General features: G+C 38.6%; 1 protein-coding gene across 1 annotated transcript; it reads right to left on the minus strand.

The window, feature by feature from the left end:
* Nucleotides 1-224: 224 nt before the first annotated feature.
* Nucleotides 225-6,493, minus strand: LOC5564386 (cuticle protein CP14.6). Its single transcript, XM_021846538.1, has 2 exons — nt 6,337-6,493; nt 225-1,353 (listed from the first exon to the last, which is right to left on the minus strand). Exons 1-2 carry the CDS (start codon nt 6,343-6,345, stop codon nt 982-984), a joined length of 381 nt encoding a protein of 126 aa, XP_021702230.1. The 5' UTR covers nt 6,346-6,493; the 3' UTR covers nt 225-981.
* Between the last annotated feature and the right edge of the window lie 10,914 nt (nt 6,494-17,407).

Consider the following 17,407-nt stretch of genomic DNA (forward strand, 5'->3'; position numbering starts at 1 on the left):
TCAGTCGGTTGGGTTCACCTGACGACTCTTATTTGTTTACACCGCACCGTTGGTTAAATAGAGGTTAACCGACCAGCTTAGTTGAACTCGGAGTGGTAAAACAGAATCACGAAATTTCTGAGGGCGTGCGGGAGGAAATGATGGGTCTTCTTCAAAAGGTCAGTTCTGGTGGCTGATCCCACCAAGAAGGGAAAGGTTTTCATGTCATTCTGTATACAACTTGGTTCTTTTTTATGAAAGGCGCCTCTTTATGCTAGGCGATTGCATTTTATTTATTCACACAACAAAAAATATTACAAAATTGCCACTCTCGACCGAGGGCTTGTGTATACACAGTTTACGAATAATCACTTGTAAAGAGTATAATTACAATTATCGTTACGAGTTGTTATTTATATTTATTTACAGTAGAAATCGCGAATGAGTGAGAAGTTTACAGTGATTTGTTTTGTAGTGGGCAGTACGAGCGGAAAAATAAATTATGCATTTGGCAGAAATATTTAGATAGTCATGTGTGTTGCAAAGGGGAAACCGAGAGGGGATCTAGATATAGAAGAGCCGCTAGTCTAATGGCAGATCGTCGTCGTGGGTAATTGCGTCTTCACCATTATTGCGAGCGGGCATCGGTGAGTTTTGTCGCCATTCGGAAGGGGAGGAGTAATTGTTAGCATTTGCGCCTGGGATCGAATAATTTTCCCATATTGAAGAGAGCGAAGCACTACGAGATGAATGAAATATCACATCGAGATAGAACGATTCCGATAGAAGAAATAAGTACGCTATACTATTCACAGACCGACAGATGATGAGTACGCTGTGCGCCGATGAGCACATTCGATATTCCACCAGGGCTAAAATTGTCGTTGTACGTAAGCAGGAGTAGAGAGCAAAGTGAACTTTTGCTGGCTTAGGCGAACTTTTCGAATAAATATCATAACTAAGTAACTGGCGCTTCGAAGGTCGCTCTAGCGGTTTCACCTATTAGAATGGACCTGGGAAGCGTGGGTTGTACCGTGGAGCAGATGGGATGTGGGCGCCTTCCGCACGATAGCCATTCTCGTCGGCGATGTAGTTGATGGTGTAGACTACGCCATCTGGACCGGTGTACGAGTAAGATCCTTGCATGACCTGAGCCTCTCCAGGAGTTCCAGGGTTCTTCAGGAAGCCACGTTGATCGGCACGGATACCGTTGCTAGTTTCATAACTGTAGACGTAAGAGCCGTCTGGGTTGGGTTCGTAAACTTGATTCAGGATCACGGCACCAGCTTCAGGGCCACCGAATGGAACCGGCCGAATCGGGAGAGGACGAATCTGGGCAGAGGCAGCAGCGATGGCAGCAACGAGCACAATTACCTGTAAGACAAATTAGTTGAGATTTGTTAGCGAGGCTACCTCATTCCATTAGATGCGAACAAAAAAAAAAGAGATGTTGAAAGACGGCTGAGAAGTTCCCGTAAGGTGCGTTTTGCAATGAATATTCAATAAATTGTTCGATTTTATTGGTGTGCCGGTGGCCCTTTCGAAGAAGACGCGTGTACGTATCGTTTAACTTGGGGCGAGATCAAAGTTCGATCGCATTGGATGCGATTAGTGTCTCGGGAATTGTCGTATTTTACGGTGACCAAGATGTGCAATTAGATAGAGGATGAATGCGTGTTTTTTTATTTGGTGACTAGGAAGAAGCATGTTGATGTATAATGTATTATATCATTGATTGAACCTGATAAATAATGGCACTGTAACGATGCTTTTATGTATTCTTCAAGAAGCCAATTAATTTGAGAAATAGGGAATTAATTGCTTTTAATTTTAAAAACATGATTCCGCTCAATTTCTGCACGATCTTGAGAATTTCATTACTTAGTAATTTTGTTTAGCTTTTGAGAGTGAAATCTCCCATTTTCACACATTTTAATACATTTATTCTTATTGATTATTAGGTAAATCTCGTGAAACGCTCCTTTTGACCGATACAAAAAGTTAATATACCTGACATGCTAAGCTGATCAAACTTTTATTTAATCGACAATATATATTTTTTATTTTCAGATAGGGCTTAGTTTTGTTATCTTCGAACCATTTTCCAGATATCATAAAAACAATTTTCACTGTTTCTTTTAGAGAAAAATATTTCAACTTTACAGGAAGCTGAAAAGAATATAATTTTTAAATTTCAAATTATAGTAAAATGGGGTGAAGTTGATCACTTTTGAGTGATTCTATTATATAATATTTGGTAGGATGCATGTATTATCATCCAAATATTTTTAAAATCTCTACTGATTGGATGATTGTTGAATTATGTAAACGAAATAATAATTAAATATTATTGGATCTATTGTAAAAATCTAATGATGAAGTGTTTGATTCCGGGTGAAGTTGATCAATTACTGCGATAGGATTCCAAAAATAAAAAGATGTGCTTCTTGCTTAATTTGGGGTAGCTGGATCTGAATTAGGTATCAAAACTCTTACAGCTTGTTTGTAAATCGATCAATTCTAGAATGGTGTGAATTCCAGAATAAATTACATTAAACGTCCAAAAGTATGCAATTTTCTTTGAAATTGATGACCTTTCAACGAATAAAGTTGTTTTTGTCCGAAACTGGATTTTACGCCTGATGAAAATTCGGAACTTGGTTCACTAAACAATCCTGGAATGTATGAAATGGTTCATTTAAATTTAGTTTTTCCATTGCCTTGGAAAAAGTGACTGGTAACGGAAGAACCCTTTATAATATAATATAAGAATAATAATTGAAGCATAATTGAAGAATTTTTTAAGAGTTTTCTAGTAGTGACAAAATGAGGTCGTAAATCGTAAATTGTAACGTTAGATACGATAGGCTGTGTTTCAAAACAAAATTTTCTGCCTAATAAGTCTGCGGAACCATTTTGTTGCAGGAAGCAATGAACGAGCAAACGATCAATTTTGTGACATAAAACAGTTTTTACCCAGCATTTTTATTGAGGCTTCGCACTGAGACAACGGATTTGGTGGTTTGATGGCTACCGCTTCTGCTTCATAAACAGAAGGTCATGGGTTCAATCCCAGGCTCGTCCCTTTCTTCGTACTTTGTAGTTGTATCATTCACTTACTTCTATCTTTCCACTCTTAATCTATCACAGTTCACAACGTTTGCTAGAACCAGAGACGAACAAATAGAAACATTTCCCTCGTGTCCGTCAGTCCCAAAAATTCATCCGGTTGGTTCTTTGTGTAAGTGCAGCTGATCTGGCGATACTGGAGTAGCAACTACGGCCAAGCTCAAGTCCAAGTTTTTTTTATTTAGTCATCGCACTGAAACTACCACAAAAAATTCAAAAACGCTCATCTACGAATTTTTTGCAAAGTTGTGTCAAGTACAATGGTTAAAAAAAAACGTGAAAAAACGGTATTGTTTCACGAAAATAATATTTGGAAAAATACGAAGAGCTATTTTCAGTGAGATTATTGCAAGATTACACTGCGGAACACGTTTTTGTCTCAAGCTCCAAAATACCACTATTTACATAATTAAGAGTTGCTGAACCCATTGCCGCTTTTAGAAATGTCATAGCACGTCTAGTTTTTGAGATATTGGCTGTTTAAAATGCAAAATTTGACTATTTCAGCAACTTGCATGCAAGTTTGCAATCTTGCATGGCAATTTATTTGCTTAATTTGCCACAAAAATGAAACTTCATGTGTATAACAATACTTATGAACAAAGTTTATAATACTTTCGATGCTCAAAAGTTATTTTCCGATGGTTTAGAAAAGTATTGTATTTTGTCTTTTAAGACAAATGAAGAATTTAGTATGGAGACTCGAATAATTCTTTCTCAGTTTTGTTCGTCAAGGGTTCCGACGTGTTTTTGTGTATAAAAATCCCAGGATATTCACAGGGAAAGTTGGAAAAACGAGCGCGAACGAAACTGTCATTTTATATGGGACGATCAAAAGCGTTTTTCAATAGCCTACTTGATGGCAGGACGACCACTAGTCTGACGGGACCACTAGTCTGAAATGAAAGTTAAAGTCATAATGTGCATGCTTGGTGGATTGGATCACAAAAAAATTTGATAAATCATACGTGAAATTTCATGTGAACATCAATGAAAACAGTGTTTCATACAACTTTGGCGATCTGTAGCTAAAAATTGTGACGTGCTGAAATGTTTCTGAGAACTGCATTAAATTCAGCAACCCCAAATCTACTCGAGACACATAATTTGATCCTTGAGACACGCAAAAATGTCATATTTGTTACGCTGTGTTTTTTTATTCAACAATATCTTACTTGAAAATTTCTCGTAGCCTTAGTAGTCTATGCAAGATTTTTTTTTTCGAATCACTATAAAGATGTCTCCAAGATCATCTCAAGAATATGCTGAATTTGCTGGTTAGCCTTCCCATCGGTCAAATCAAATCTAACTGAATTATAATTCCGATTCTCTCAAAAGCGTGGCGTGAATTTGACAATTCTATTAAGGCTTAAAGTAAAAAACTAAAATGAAACTCTGGACAGGGCATCCATATGATCCCAGGCAGGTTATTGGCATAATTCTAAGCAAGATCCATATAAAATCCAGGACACCAATTTCGCAGGTTTCTGGACAGGACCTCAAAATAAAATTTGGGCAAGCTTCGGAAAGAGTCCTAACCATACATCATATAAATCATGTGCATGATTCTCATTCAATACTGGGGCAAGATACTTTCAAAATCCAGGACATGATTTTGTTAGAATCATTGAAGTTATTTTCAAGGGCAAGTGGAATTTCAACAGATACTTTTGCGATTGCAACATAATTCGAATTAGTCTTTGTATAGAATCTTGAACTCCATGTTCTATCCTTGATTCTTGGAAAAATGCTGGATTAAATGACGCAATCTTGATCACAATGATCACAAAATCTAATCCTTGGTGGGATGCTCAGCAGCAAGTATTTTCTTCGATTTCTTCAAAGCAGCTTTTTCATATACTGACTTTCGTTCGATTTCATAACAATGTTTATTTTGTGCACTACAAACAATTTGGCATTCACCTGAATACTGTTTCGTAGTTCAAAAAGATTTGGCAGGCTTGCGTTAGCTAGACGTATCCTCAAGAGGAGGCGTCGAAACTTTATTTTGTTTGAAGAAGTTCCGGAAGCAATGGAACATAAGATGGACAAATTTCCTGTGAATGAATTATTGGTCAGTCAAAGTTAAGTATCAAGGGTGCTAGATAAAAAACTATATTTCAAAAATCTTATTGGAGTCATTCAAGCCAAATGTAACAAATATTCAATCGAAACTTTGTCCTTAGAATAAGCTTTTGATCTTCTAATAAATTTTCAGGCCGGTACCAATTTAGTCCAGCTGGTGTGATGTTTAAAATGATACTAATAAAAGAATTGAAAAAATAAGTGTGCAAGAAATAATCGCCGAAAAGTGAGAGAACTAAACTGAAAAACTTTTCAAAATTTTTCCTTGTGTTTTCTTATTTATGTTTGATGAAATGCTTACTGTACTCCTTTTTCCTCTTCAAGAAATCATTCATTTTGTGCGACTAAATTTTATAGGCCATATTTTGAAAAAAAAAAAATAATGTCGAATCGATTTTGTAATTCTGAGCTTATATTCGCAGCATCCTACACCTCAAAAAATGGCTGTAAAATTTCATTACAATTCTCGAATATACCTTACAATCAGTATATAATGTCGTAGCAAAAATAGAAATTGCAAGGTTCTTTTGCAGTCTTTTTATTAGAATCTTTCATCTTCTATAAGAAAACCTTGAATTTTTTGTATTTTTAACGATATTATATAATTTTTGTATTTAGTTCTTTTTGGCTGTACTCTATATTATGACCGAACTTGAAACGGATGCTCAGTTTTTAAGGTGTTGTTGGTGAAGATTGATCCAAGCCGCACCTGATATTTTCAAGAGCACAAGTCTGGAGAACGAGAACCAGTCACCCGTTTACGCTGAAAAATTGACCGACTGCTCGCTCACTTATGGTGATCAATAGATCATGTTTTCAGCTCGTATTTTTTTTTCGTCCTCCGGATTTATCCTTTTGAAAATTCGATGAATTTCTTCGTTTCTCAGATTCACACAAATTTCGATTCTTATGGATAACTATGAGGTTTATTCTAGTTGGCAATGGATAACAGCTGCGAAAAACCTCCGGCTCTAAGGGATGTACAAGAGTTTATGCGTTCTGTGCTGCGTATTCCTCAAAGCTTTTTTTTTTCATCAATGCACTACTTCTTCATATTTCAGAGTCCTTTTACACCACGTTTGAGAAGTCCTTTGAACACATATTTCTTCTGCTAAATTTGAAACCATTTTCTTGGACACTTACGAATTTCATTTTCAAAAACAAATTGAAAAGTCACTACGACACGAGAAAAGGATATTCTAGGTTTCGACTAATAATCCCGTCAGGACACCGCAATATACTTTGAACAGCACCGGATAGATCTTGATCACTGGAAGACGCAAAACAATATGATATGATTATTAGGACCGCCGTTCGTAATATATACCCTCTTCAATGCAGTGCGCCAATCAGCTCCTTTACCGTTCGGTTCGAATCGTCGGTACGATAGTAACCTAGCACTAGCGAGTAGCCGTCTACTAGCAAAATTATAATTTGAAGCAAAAAAAAAAACAGAGAAATACAGATTATTATTAATACGTCTGTAGGGTACATGCAAACAATATCCATCCGATGACTACCAGTCATTCGGGCGATGATGCCTCAACACAGGTACAAGCCTTCGGGAAAAGCCACCCCCCGATGTTGAGGTCTGCATACAAACGCACAGGGCCCAAGAACATTGGCTCACAGAGGAGTAACTGGAACGAATTCGTGAACATAATTTCAAATTTTTGAATTTGAATTTTTTTGTCCTGCTGTATTTTTTAAACATAGTGAATAGTATACCGCATGTTGAGAAGGCATCAGAAACTGATGAATAAATGTGAAGAGATTAGTGGAAGTGGGATTTTCACTGATGTTTCATCTCTTTTCATTCAATATTTACAATTCTTGTTTTAAAGTGATAAATTTTGAAAATTTATTTAATTTATAAGTTGAACTTTTTATTTACCAACACAAGAGTAGTATTGGATGAGCTGTATTTGAAATTATTTTTATTAAAGTGGGGCCTTCCTTAGCCGGCTACAAAGCAAAGTCAAACTGGAGATGTCCGGGTTCGATTCCCAGAAATTTCTTTGACTTCTCTGGGAATAGAGTATCATCGTACCTGCCACTCGATATACGAATGCGAAAATGACAATTTTGATAAAGAAAGCTAAGTCAGAGGCACTGATTGAAAAGTGCCAGATGTTGATAGAACTGGAGACTCAATTGCTTGAGCTCCAAGTTCAGGATGTTGTCGAAACCTGGGGCCTTCATGTTTTTTGATGTTTTGAGATAGGCCAGCAATTCGTTAACAGTGATCTCCAACTCCTCCGAGAAGTCGTTGGGAGATCGGTGTAGGTTAGCTGCGTGTTCGGAAACAGCAGCTTCGTGTAGACTAGGCATGTCTAGCCTTAGATTTTGGGAGCTGACGAAATACTGACCTATCTCAGCAGCCTTCTCCGCAGGGGTTATCAAGTGATCCTTAGAGTCGGTGTTGTCTAATGGGATCAACGGTGGAATTGGTCTGGGTTTGGTTTTTAAAAGTTTTGTCATCTTCCAGAATGACCTAGCACAATTTGGGAGAGAGCGGATCTTTTTGAAAAAAAACATCGTTCCTGAGGTCAACCCTGATTATTTTGGACATGCGATTGACTTCGCTTATTAACGCGGACAGACCAGTGCGTTGGTACTGCCTGCGTTTGGTGTTCCGTAAACGAATGAGATCTTTGGTAACACGATGATAGGAAGGGTGTTGCTCACCTGACCAGATGCTGGCACATGCTGCTCTCGGGCCACGGAGATGGCCTCTTCGACGCTCTGTAGCTGTCGGTCGACATCTTCCACGGACGCCAGAGGAGTCTCGTACCGGATGTTGGCGTCGACACACCGCTGGAATTGACTAGGGAACCAACTTCTGCCACCATCGGGTAGTGGTCCGAGCTGAGGTCCTGGTGAACGATCGGTTGGGAGATGTTGCCGTCAATGAGTGGGCCCTGGACCGGCTCAGGCGGGTGGGTGAATCCGGGCTCAGGATGGCGTAGTGGCCTTCCTCCAGGTCCTGTTGCAGGATGAGGCCATTCCTGTTTCACCGGGAGTTTCCCCATGTCTGGTGCCTTGCGTTCATGTCGCCAGCCAGGATGAACTGCCCCTGCCGCCGTGAGGCGTCGGATAGTGCTCCTCAGTCAGCGGTGGGGGTGGTTGGCGCTGGCGTTGCCGTCCCAGCTTCTTGGCGGATGCTTGCTGGCGGATTGCCAGGAACTCCGTTCGTTTGAGGCAATTACGGCTGCTGCCCTCGTGGATGGCACCGTAGTTGGCACACTCCGGTTCGGTGCCCTCCATCGGCTGGCATGTCGTCGTGGCGTGCGCGCCGGCACCTTTGCCACAGCGGGGCTTCATGTGACAATTTCTCGTCCCGTGACCGAGCGCAAGGCAGTTGCCACACTGCGTCACGTCTCTCTTTTTCGGGCGGTAGCGCTCCCATTAAACAACGATGTTGAAAGGCGCTCTCACCCTCGTCAGGCCCGCCATGGTGGTCGACCCCTTCTCCAGATGGGCCAGGTAGCGCTGGTCCCGATGTCTTCCTCCTTGCGCTCGCCGGATGGGGAACACGTTCGTCGGCTTCAGCCCTGCCGCCTTCATCTCGTCGACGATGGCCTCCGGGGTGTACTCCGGCAGCCCTCGGACGAAAACCTTCATCAGCTTGCTATTGTAAAATTCCACCCCTTTTGCCTTCAGTAGCTTGCCGGCCTTGTCGAAATCGGCGCCGGAGGCGCACATGATTTAGGTGGCGGGAGTGGCACAGCTTGAACAGCGGCCTGATGTTGAGGGCCGCTAGTTCGGACCGCAGCGCCGAGAGGTCCTTCGACGCGGTGAACAGGGGGGCTTGTCCGCAGGCAGGGAGGCAAACTGGTTGTTTGCCAGCAACCTGCTGTACGCCGCCGGGTTGGCATCCTCGTTCCTTGCGAGTTTCGGCGTGCTTGTCTGCCCATTGTCAGCCAGCGGGGCAGGGATCGAGGCAGAATCCGCCTTCTGTTTTCAATTCCGACCCATCACTATGGGCCGCGGCTGGACTGCTGCTGCTTGCTGCAGGGAGGCTTTCTCGCCAGCCACACCAAGCAGGTGTGCTAGCGCCGGGGAGCAGTCGCGGGAACGGGGAATCGCGAGAGAGTGCACTGCGCACACGAATGAAAAAGAATTTGAACTTGTGTTTCACAACTAAGAAAAACACGACCTGTACGGTCGTGCGATTCAGAATGATGATCGAAGAAGCAGGAATCGATCTACTTTTATAGTGCGAAGCGGAACGCAAAAGAAGCGTGGAAAACTGCTTGAACGTGATTGGTTGCGTAAGAAAGGGATCGACATTTTCCCAATTTTCAATAGTTTATTGTCGATAATCAATAGTTTTCTCTTTTCGAGAAAATTGTTGAATACATTTTCGACCGATTGGTGGGAAAATATTGAAAATTTATCGATTAATGACTGAGTTATTAGCCTTGAAAATCTGACACAATTTCGTGACGGTCGCAAAATTTTAAATTTTCATTTGACACCCAGTATATTGCCGTAGGACGTAGTTAACGTAAAAAAATGTTAATGTAATTACGCATCAACGAAACTCAATTCTCATTAGCTCATGAATATTAGAAACCACTATTCATGCATTGAAAATGTTCCACTTTGTTTGAAAATGTTGTAATTTACCTCAAACAAAACAATTGCCTTCTGTTGTAACAATATTCTTACCAATTGGCATCCTAAAAGCTGTCCATAACGGCATGCTTTCCGATACAATTACTCACTGGTATGCCATACAACGGTCATAAACTATTCCTAGTTAAGATGATGTTTTTATTCGAGTATGAGAAGACCATTAAAAGCAAATAATAATATTGGTCATGATTCTTCCAAATTACTCCCATATGCGCCGTGTGCACTACCTGCCCATCAGGTGAGAGTACTAGTACACCCACCTCGATAGCAGTGCAGTGTAGCCGCTTCTTTGCTGCTGGGAAACAAGCCACTGTGCAAAAAAGTGCGATCACGAGAAATTCACTACCAGTGGTGAGTAGATGAGAGAGCGAGCGAAACGATGGAGACAAAACTATAGCTATAATGTGCGACGATTATTAGTTAGTACAAATTGGTTGCCGGCAGATTGCGGCAAAGGAAGCTGAAAGAAAATAAAAGTGGTGTGGTAGTGGTCTAAGAGCCACACACTTCTATCTCAAAGCATCATTCAGAACAAGCAACGAAACAGCGCGCAGCATTAGAGACATACCGCTTTGCATTCGGATAGACGAAAGGGAAAAATGTTCTGTAGGGCATAATGATTGCCAAGTTTATAATGGTGGGTTGCTAAAAGCTCTGTAGTAAATCCATTTATAAGGATCGAATGAAAATCTTTGAAAAACAAATCTTGGTTGAACACATTGTACTGCGTCTCACATGGTACCAATTAGAACAAATGCCATAGATAGCAATCTAATACAAATGGCAAGCAGGCTTCGTCCTGTCGGAGAGGCCTGTGTCATCCCAATATGCTGCCTTGGGAAATACTTGCTCTTACAGGAAGTCTTTCAGACTTGGAGTTCTCATAATTAACCTGAAGTGTACGCAAACGTCCTTATGCGGAACGTCTTTATGCGAAATGGTTCATTCCCATTGAAGTGCCCATGAAGTTTTTAAAACCTAGGGTGCCAGTACCACTGGTTGTAATATACCAGTAGATTGGACTATGCAATAAAACGTACTTTTTTCGATAAAAACGACATGCTATTTATGATGGATAGATCACGTCTAGTTTAGCCGATATGCCAAATTTCAGCTTTTTATTTTATCAAAAAGTCATATAAATAATTAAGTTTATGCAAAACATTTGCTCCCTTTCATCATTAGTTGCCGTCGTGTTTCAGTAGTGGATCAACGGATGAAAACATTTTTTTTAAATGGATGTATAAAAATGAAGAAAAGTCCCGGAGATGATCTTTACACTTCATTCGAAAGATAGTAGTTGCTGTTCTGTGGGAAAAATGTTTAACCTATGTAAAAATTTACAATTTTGTTCAAAATTCCTTGTATCATTCCCGAACGTCTACTACTGGAGCACTAGCGCAACTACTGGAACACGTGTACCAATAGTGGCTCAAGCGATTTCATGTTAAAAACATAGTTTTATCACTTTTTCATATTTGTTCCATATAGTAGAGGTTGAAATCTTTCTGTTGACGCCAAAAGATCTCTGTTAAGGCTGTTCGTTGTTTTGTTATGGTTTTTTATAGCTTAGGTAGTCCACTAATGGCACCCTATCGATGATTAAACTGTTTTTTTTGTTCACATGAAATTCTAAGATCTAAAAACATTTTTGGGGACCATTATTTTAGGAAATTTCCTTGACTTCCCTGAGCATAGAGTATCATCGTACCTGCCACACGCTATACGAATGCGAAAATGGCAACTTTGGCAAAGAAAGTTCTCAGTTAATAACTGTGGAAATGCTCAAAAGAACACTAAGCTGAGAAGCAGACTCTATCCCAGTGAGGACGTAGTGCCAATAAAAAGAAAAAGATGGAGACCTTTCTATCAATTACCTTGAATGGAATGTAGTTCTCACTAATGTATGCATTATTTACATTTCTACCAATCGTTCATCCCTCCTAACGATCTTTTGCACGGACATGCCGATTGCTAGCCCAGAAATCGTAATGTTCCACACCAGTCGCGTCGCGCCATTGAAAGCCAGCTTAAGCATCCCGCCATATAGCTACTCTGGACAGCGTGAAGAAACGAGCGATAAATGGCTCAGAATCAATCAGTCTACCGAAGCTTGAGTCGACTGGTTTGCCAGCCGACCCCAGCAGTGCCCTTATCGTGGAAACGGCACCGGTCGCATATCAGAGCTTCTTAAATTAGTTGCGCTCCGTTGGTATTAATTGGTGATGCAATTAGTGCTGTTGAATCCATACCTCGCATGGTAAAATAGCCAGAGGCAGTTGATCTGCCCAGTGCGTTAACCAATTTTTCGTGTCAGCGACGTCCGAACATCTCATTAAGGAAAGCATCGGATTTGATGGTCATATACGTATTCACGTTTGAACTTTGCGGGCGAGACTTATCAGCACAATTACGAAGAGTCATGCCAAAAGTTGAATTGACAAAAATCATGTGGCTTATGTGCTTTACTTCTGTCTCCGAGGTGATGGACAACAATATTTCTGTGGCTCTCGATGCTCGGGCATTATATCTGGCAAAGGTCAGGTAGATTATTTGGAATCGTGATGAGAGAATACACAGTTGTGAAGAATTATATTTGAATTGGGGCAAACAACAATACAACGAATTTTGGCATGTGACATCAAACAAGCCTTCCTTAGCCGCGTGGTTAGAGTCCGCGGCTACAAAGCAAAGCCATGCTGAAGGTGTCGGAGTTCGATTTCGGGTTGGTCCAGGATCTTTTCGTAATGGAAATTTCCTGGACTTCCTTGGACATTAGACCGTCCCTTATTTTTCGAAAATGTGAAATGTTATGAGATCGTCATTGTAAAGTGCTCGTCTTAGTAAGAAAAATTTCATGTAAAAATTTGAAGTCCCTACGTGGACGCTAAGTGGTCTCTCAACGGCCTTGAAGGTATTAGGTGTAGATGACCCTCGTGCGCAAATCGAGCTCGCTGCTCTAGTGTATTCAAACAAATGGTTTTTATCAAAAACGATCAATCTCAAATTACGTCATTGCATAAGAGGGAGAAAAAATGTGTAATTCTTCTATTCTTTTTTTGAAATACGAATTCAAAATTGAACAAATCTATATAAATAAAAATGGAATGTTGTTTGTATGTCACGAAATGGCTTACGAACGGGTCAACGGATTCGGATGATTTCTTCTCCGTTTTGTTCGTCAAGGGTTCCGACGTGTTTGTGTGTATGAAAATCCTAAGATATTCACCGGGAAAGTCGAAAAAATGAGAGTGAACAGAACTGTCATTTTGTATGGGTTCCAAAACGTTTTTTCAACAGCCTACTTGATGGCAAGACGAAGTTTGCCGGGACCACTAGTATAGAAATAAAATTGGAAATGCATCATAAGAACAATTATTTTTGTATATTAATTTAACTTTAACTTTATTTGTTTTTTTTTTTACCAAATTTAGAAGTCACGGAATACAATTCAATCCCATGAAGTGGTTTTCTGCCATGCATTTCAATAATAGCAGAACATATTTAAAACTTCGTCAACTATTGGAAGTTTATGTGCTACTATTTATTTAATAACTTATGAATGTAATATTTTGAATATGTTTTATTCCTCTTTACACTTTTAATGAGGATATGTCAGTTTATATTAAGTGCGATGTTATGTATGTCGTATGGTATGTCAACGTTTTCTTCCTAAAGCGTTACGTATTTTATGGTTGATTTCTTATATACAACAAAAATGTACTCAAAATTAAATATCTTTGATTTATTAATCCTATTATTGCAATGGTTGACTTACTGATGTGGATTGACGCATGGATGTGTGTCCCACTTGCCCCGTTTAGCTGCGTGTAATGGGTCATTCTAAAATTTTCTTCTAAGGTTTTCACAATTTCAGAATTATTTGATCAATATCATGCACACACCAGCTAAAATGCTGCCAAAACGTGATTGTGTAGTTAGATTTGAAAAATGTTGACATTTGAAAATTATATTGAACTATTTTTATGTCTCACTTGCCCTGGGGTACCTTATGGGAGACTGGATATTCAAACGTTTTTCTATTTGGAATCGGAGCCTTGATATCTGCACATGAATATTTGGAGCTCTAGGACTGTTGGATAGAGATCTTCCTTTGCCTCGTTTGGAAAGATTCGCGGTGATTAATATCACCCAGAAACCTAATTTGTGAAAATGGTATTTACCAGATAGCAATTCCTTAGGATGAAACCCGAAAACCAATTTATTGGTATAATTTTCTTTTGTTTTGATTAATTTTATTGGTTTTAGTTCAAACTCCCAAATGCAAAGAAAATTAATTGGCATTTTCACTGATTTAGTTTTCAAGTATTATTTTTTAGTCCATCAGAAAAATGAGTAAACTCATAGGGCATTAGTTTGTGATAAACTGACCGTAGGAATTTGTATTTTCCGTGTATGGAAATGCGATAACTATGTTTTTTCCTAAGAATTCCGGGTTGTCGAAGGGAATTCAGGTATTTAGTGAGTTCTGACATCCTGGATTCTATGATTTCCTTTGGAATTTAAAGTCGGTTAAAGTCGATTTAAAAAAAAATGGCCATTTCAGATTTTGATCATCCTTAAGCAAAAAGTTTCGTTATTAAATATACTATAAGTCGTCCATACATTGCAAATTGGGCATATTTTAGGGAAAAGAGTTTTTCTAACATCGAATTTTTAAGTTCAAAATGAATTTTTTATTTTATTTTTATTTCGCTTTAAATAGTCTAGTATGATCACATTTTCAAGTTATAAATGAGTTTTAATCACAAAATAGATTATATTTGTTTTATTGGGAGTAGTTGATCTCGCACCGAACCACTTATGAGAAAATCAACTCCGTCTAACAATCCGATGGGTTTTTTTTATGGTTGGAAAGATATCACAATAATATTTCATTTTATATTTGGTCAAAGCCAATCTTATGTCTGGAAAGGGTCAATATTATGCTTATGAAAAAAAGGCGTGGTTTGTTTTTATCATGCATTACTATTTTTATTATTGCTATACATCCTAAAACGTAGTATCTGCACATGAATATTTACATTATTTTTGGGCTTTACTGAATAAATTGAATATTTTAGGTTCATCCTATGAATTGGTATACCGTTTGGCTGCAATTTGTGTATCATCAATAGGCATAAAACAATGATATTTTTGGGTACCAGGGACAGTTTTAACCTTATCAAACAATTCCACCAATTTCTCCGACATTTTAGTTCGTTTCACTGCCCAGTCGAATAGTTCTCGCGGAGTTGCGGTTGCATTTCCATAGTCTTTTGCAAGACTTGCTCTTTTTGCCATTCGCTTGAGAGTGCCACCAATTGCGTCACATGGGGCCTTTGCCATGGGATGTGACAAAAAAGTGCCACTCTGCTTCCAATCCATGTATTTTCTTGAAATTACATTAGCTGGCAATTTTTTTATTTTCATAAGGAGCTGAAGCTCCATCTGACATAAAAATAAATTTTGAGAATTTTTTTTTTGTTCAACAAAATTTATCAATTTTGAAATAAATAGCTGAACTGTTACTGTGCCATGGGTCAACACTTCTGATATTATAATAAAACTAACGTTTTCCAATTTATTATCTTTTTTATGGTAAATCTCGAATGGGTGTATCGTTGCTTGGGAACTATTCCAGTGATCCTTGAGCAGCGTTTTGCATGATAAAACTATAATTTTCAGAAAAGTCGCTAATTACCAGTATTTCACCTTGTTTTAAGGAGTCTTTTTTGTTTCGTAGAAAAGAAGACTGTTCTTTGCAGATAAAATCATGTAAATGAGCTTATCAACTTTCTCCACGAAATACGATCAAATTCTTCAACAGGCTTTATAATAGCTTCTAAGTTACAGCGATCGGTGGTGAGCCATTGCTGAAAAACTACATCTTCTTTGTCGCTTTCCTCTAAAAGCGAGATTAGTTCTCCTGTAATATTTTCTTTGGAATTACAATTTTTACATTCTCGAAAATAAAAACAATCAGTCGTTCTTACTGAAACATCGCATAACAGTTTTTCACTATATTCTGCCTGAGAGACAATTCCTAAACTGTTAAACATTAATTTCACATTTTCGTGGTATGTGCACACACAAACATTGTGAATTCCTGTGCTATTGAAAAGCCTACAATGTTTAGGCGTCAACACAGTAAACAAAGTAAAACCAATTTCTACATTTTGGCATCTTTCTTCAAAAATCATGAACGCCTCTTTAAGTGACATCATGAACTTGTTCTTTACTACCATTTCGGTACTTAGAAACGAAGTCATTGGCTCCTGGCATAGGCCTACTAATATCATCACTATCAAAGAAATCAATAACCACCTGTTTATCTGTTTCACTAATTCCATGCCCACTTCGAGCTCTTGTGGTGCATAGAATGCCCTGTTCATTCACAAGTTTATTCACTTGTCTTACCATGTAAATTTGTGCCTCGAACTCCTCGACAATTTTGTTTATGGACCACGACTTAGGAAGAACCGATAACATTTTCAACTGGTCATTTCTGTCAACACCAGGTGAGTTGAAACAAAGAACAACTTCCTAGAACACTTCAAAGCGCTAACTTGAAAAGCGTAAAAGTTGGCAAACATATTTCCGTATTTTGTTGGACCACCCTAATGCCACTTAATGTCAGAATGTAGTCCTTATCATATGTAACAATTAACTCAAAGACACTTTTGTTCTAAAAAATCATCTTCATAGTCAAAGTATTTTTTTTTTCTCTAATTCAATATGAGAGTTTTGGACCGATTAGAAAGTACCGGAAGTAACCACTTGGAATTACTACTTGGAAAACCCGGCTATACGTTTGTTGGATATTAATCCAACTTCAACTCTCGAGCTGATATCAAACATAATGCATCATTAAAATGCGTTCCCGTTGAGATACGAATTGGTCACTTTATAGTAAATTGGAGGTGTTCCGGAGAATTCAACAATTTCTATCTGTAGGATTAATCAAATGAAGAAAAGTTGAACAAAACTACTGAACTAAACTTAAAATGGATCCAATATGTTTAGGATGTTCCAACTTTAAAGTAACAATTTGCTGGAACAAATGATATGTAGTAATGAACGTGTACTGTGCGTTTTAAAATAATAAAAATCGGTCTTTGGAACCAAAAACGAAATTAGAATTAAAATGTCACCTGTATTCAAAATGACCAGAAAGGCCTCTGATGTGACCATTTTTTGTCGACTAAATCAATGACAATTTTATATGACACAATAGGGAAATACTATATGTTATACTAAGTTTTACACGAAAGTTCAAGTCCTGTGCTGCATGCTCGGTATATAAGATCATCAAGATATATAATCTATGTTTTTCTATGTTTTTCAACGCTCACGTCAATGAAAAAGCTTAAAAAGGTGTATGTTAAAGTTGAGAACAAATTAGAAAGAATTGTACAAAATCGCGTGTTATTTTTTCTTTGCGTGTAATGTGTATTACTTGGTAGCATTTCATTTGCATATTAGTAAAAACGGGCAACTGTTTAGTTATTCATTAATCTACGGTCCGTCTTTTTTTTTTAATTCAACGGCATTTAGTGCAACAATCTGTCTA

Source organism: Aedes aegypti, chromosome 2, assembly GCF_002204515.2.
Source record: "Aedes aegypti strain LVP_AGWG chromosome 2, AaegL5.0 Primary Assembly, whole genome shotgun sequence".
Classification (NCBI taxonomy): domain Eukaryota; kingdom Metazoa; phylum Arthropoda; class Insecta; order Diptera; family Culicidae; genus Aedes; species Aedes aegypti.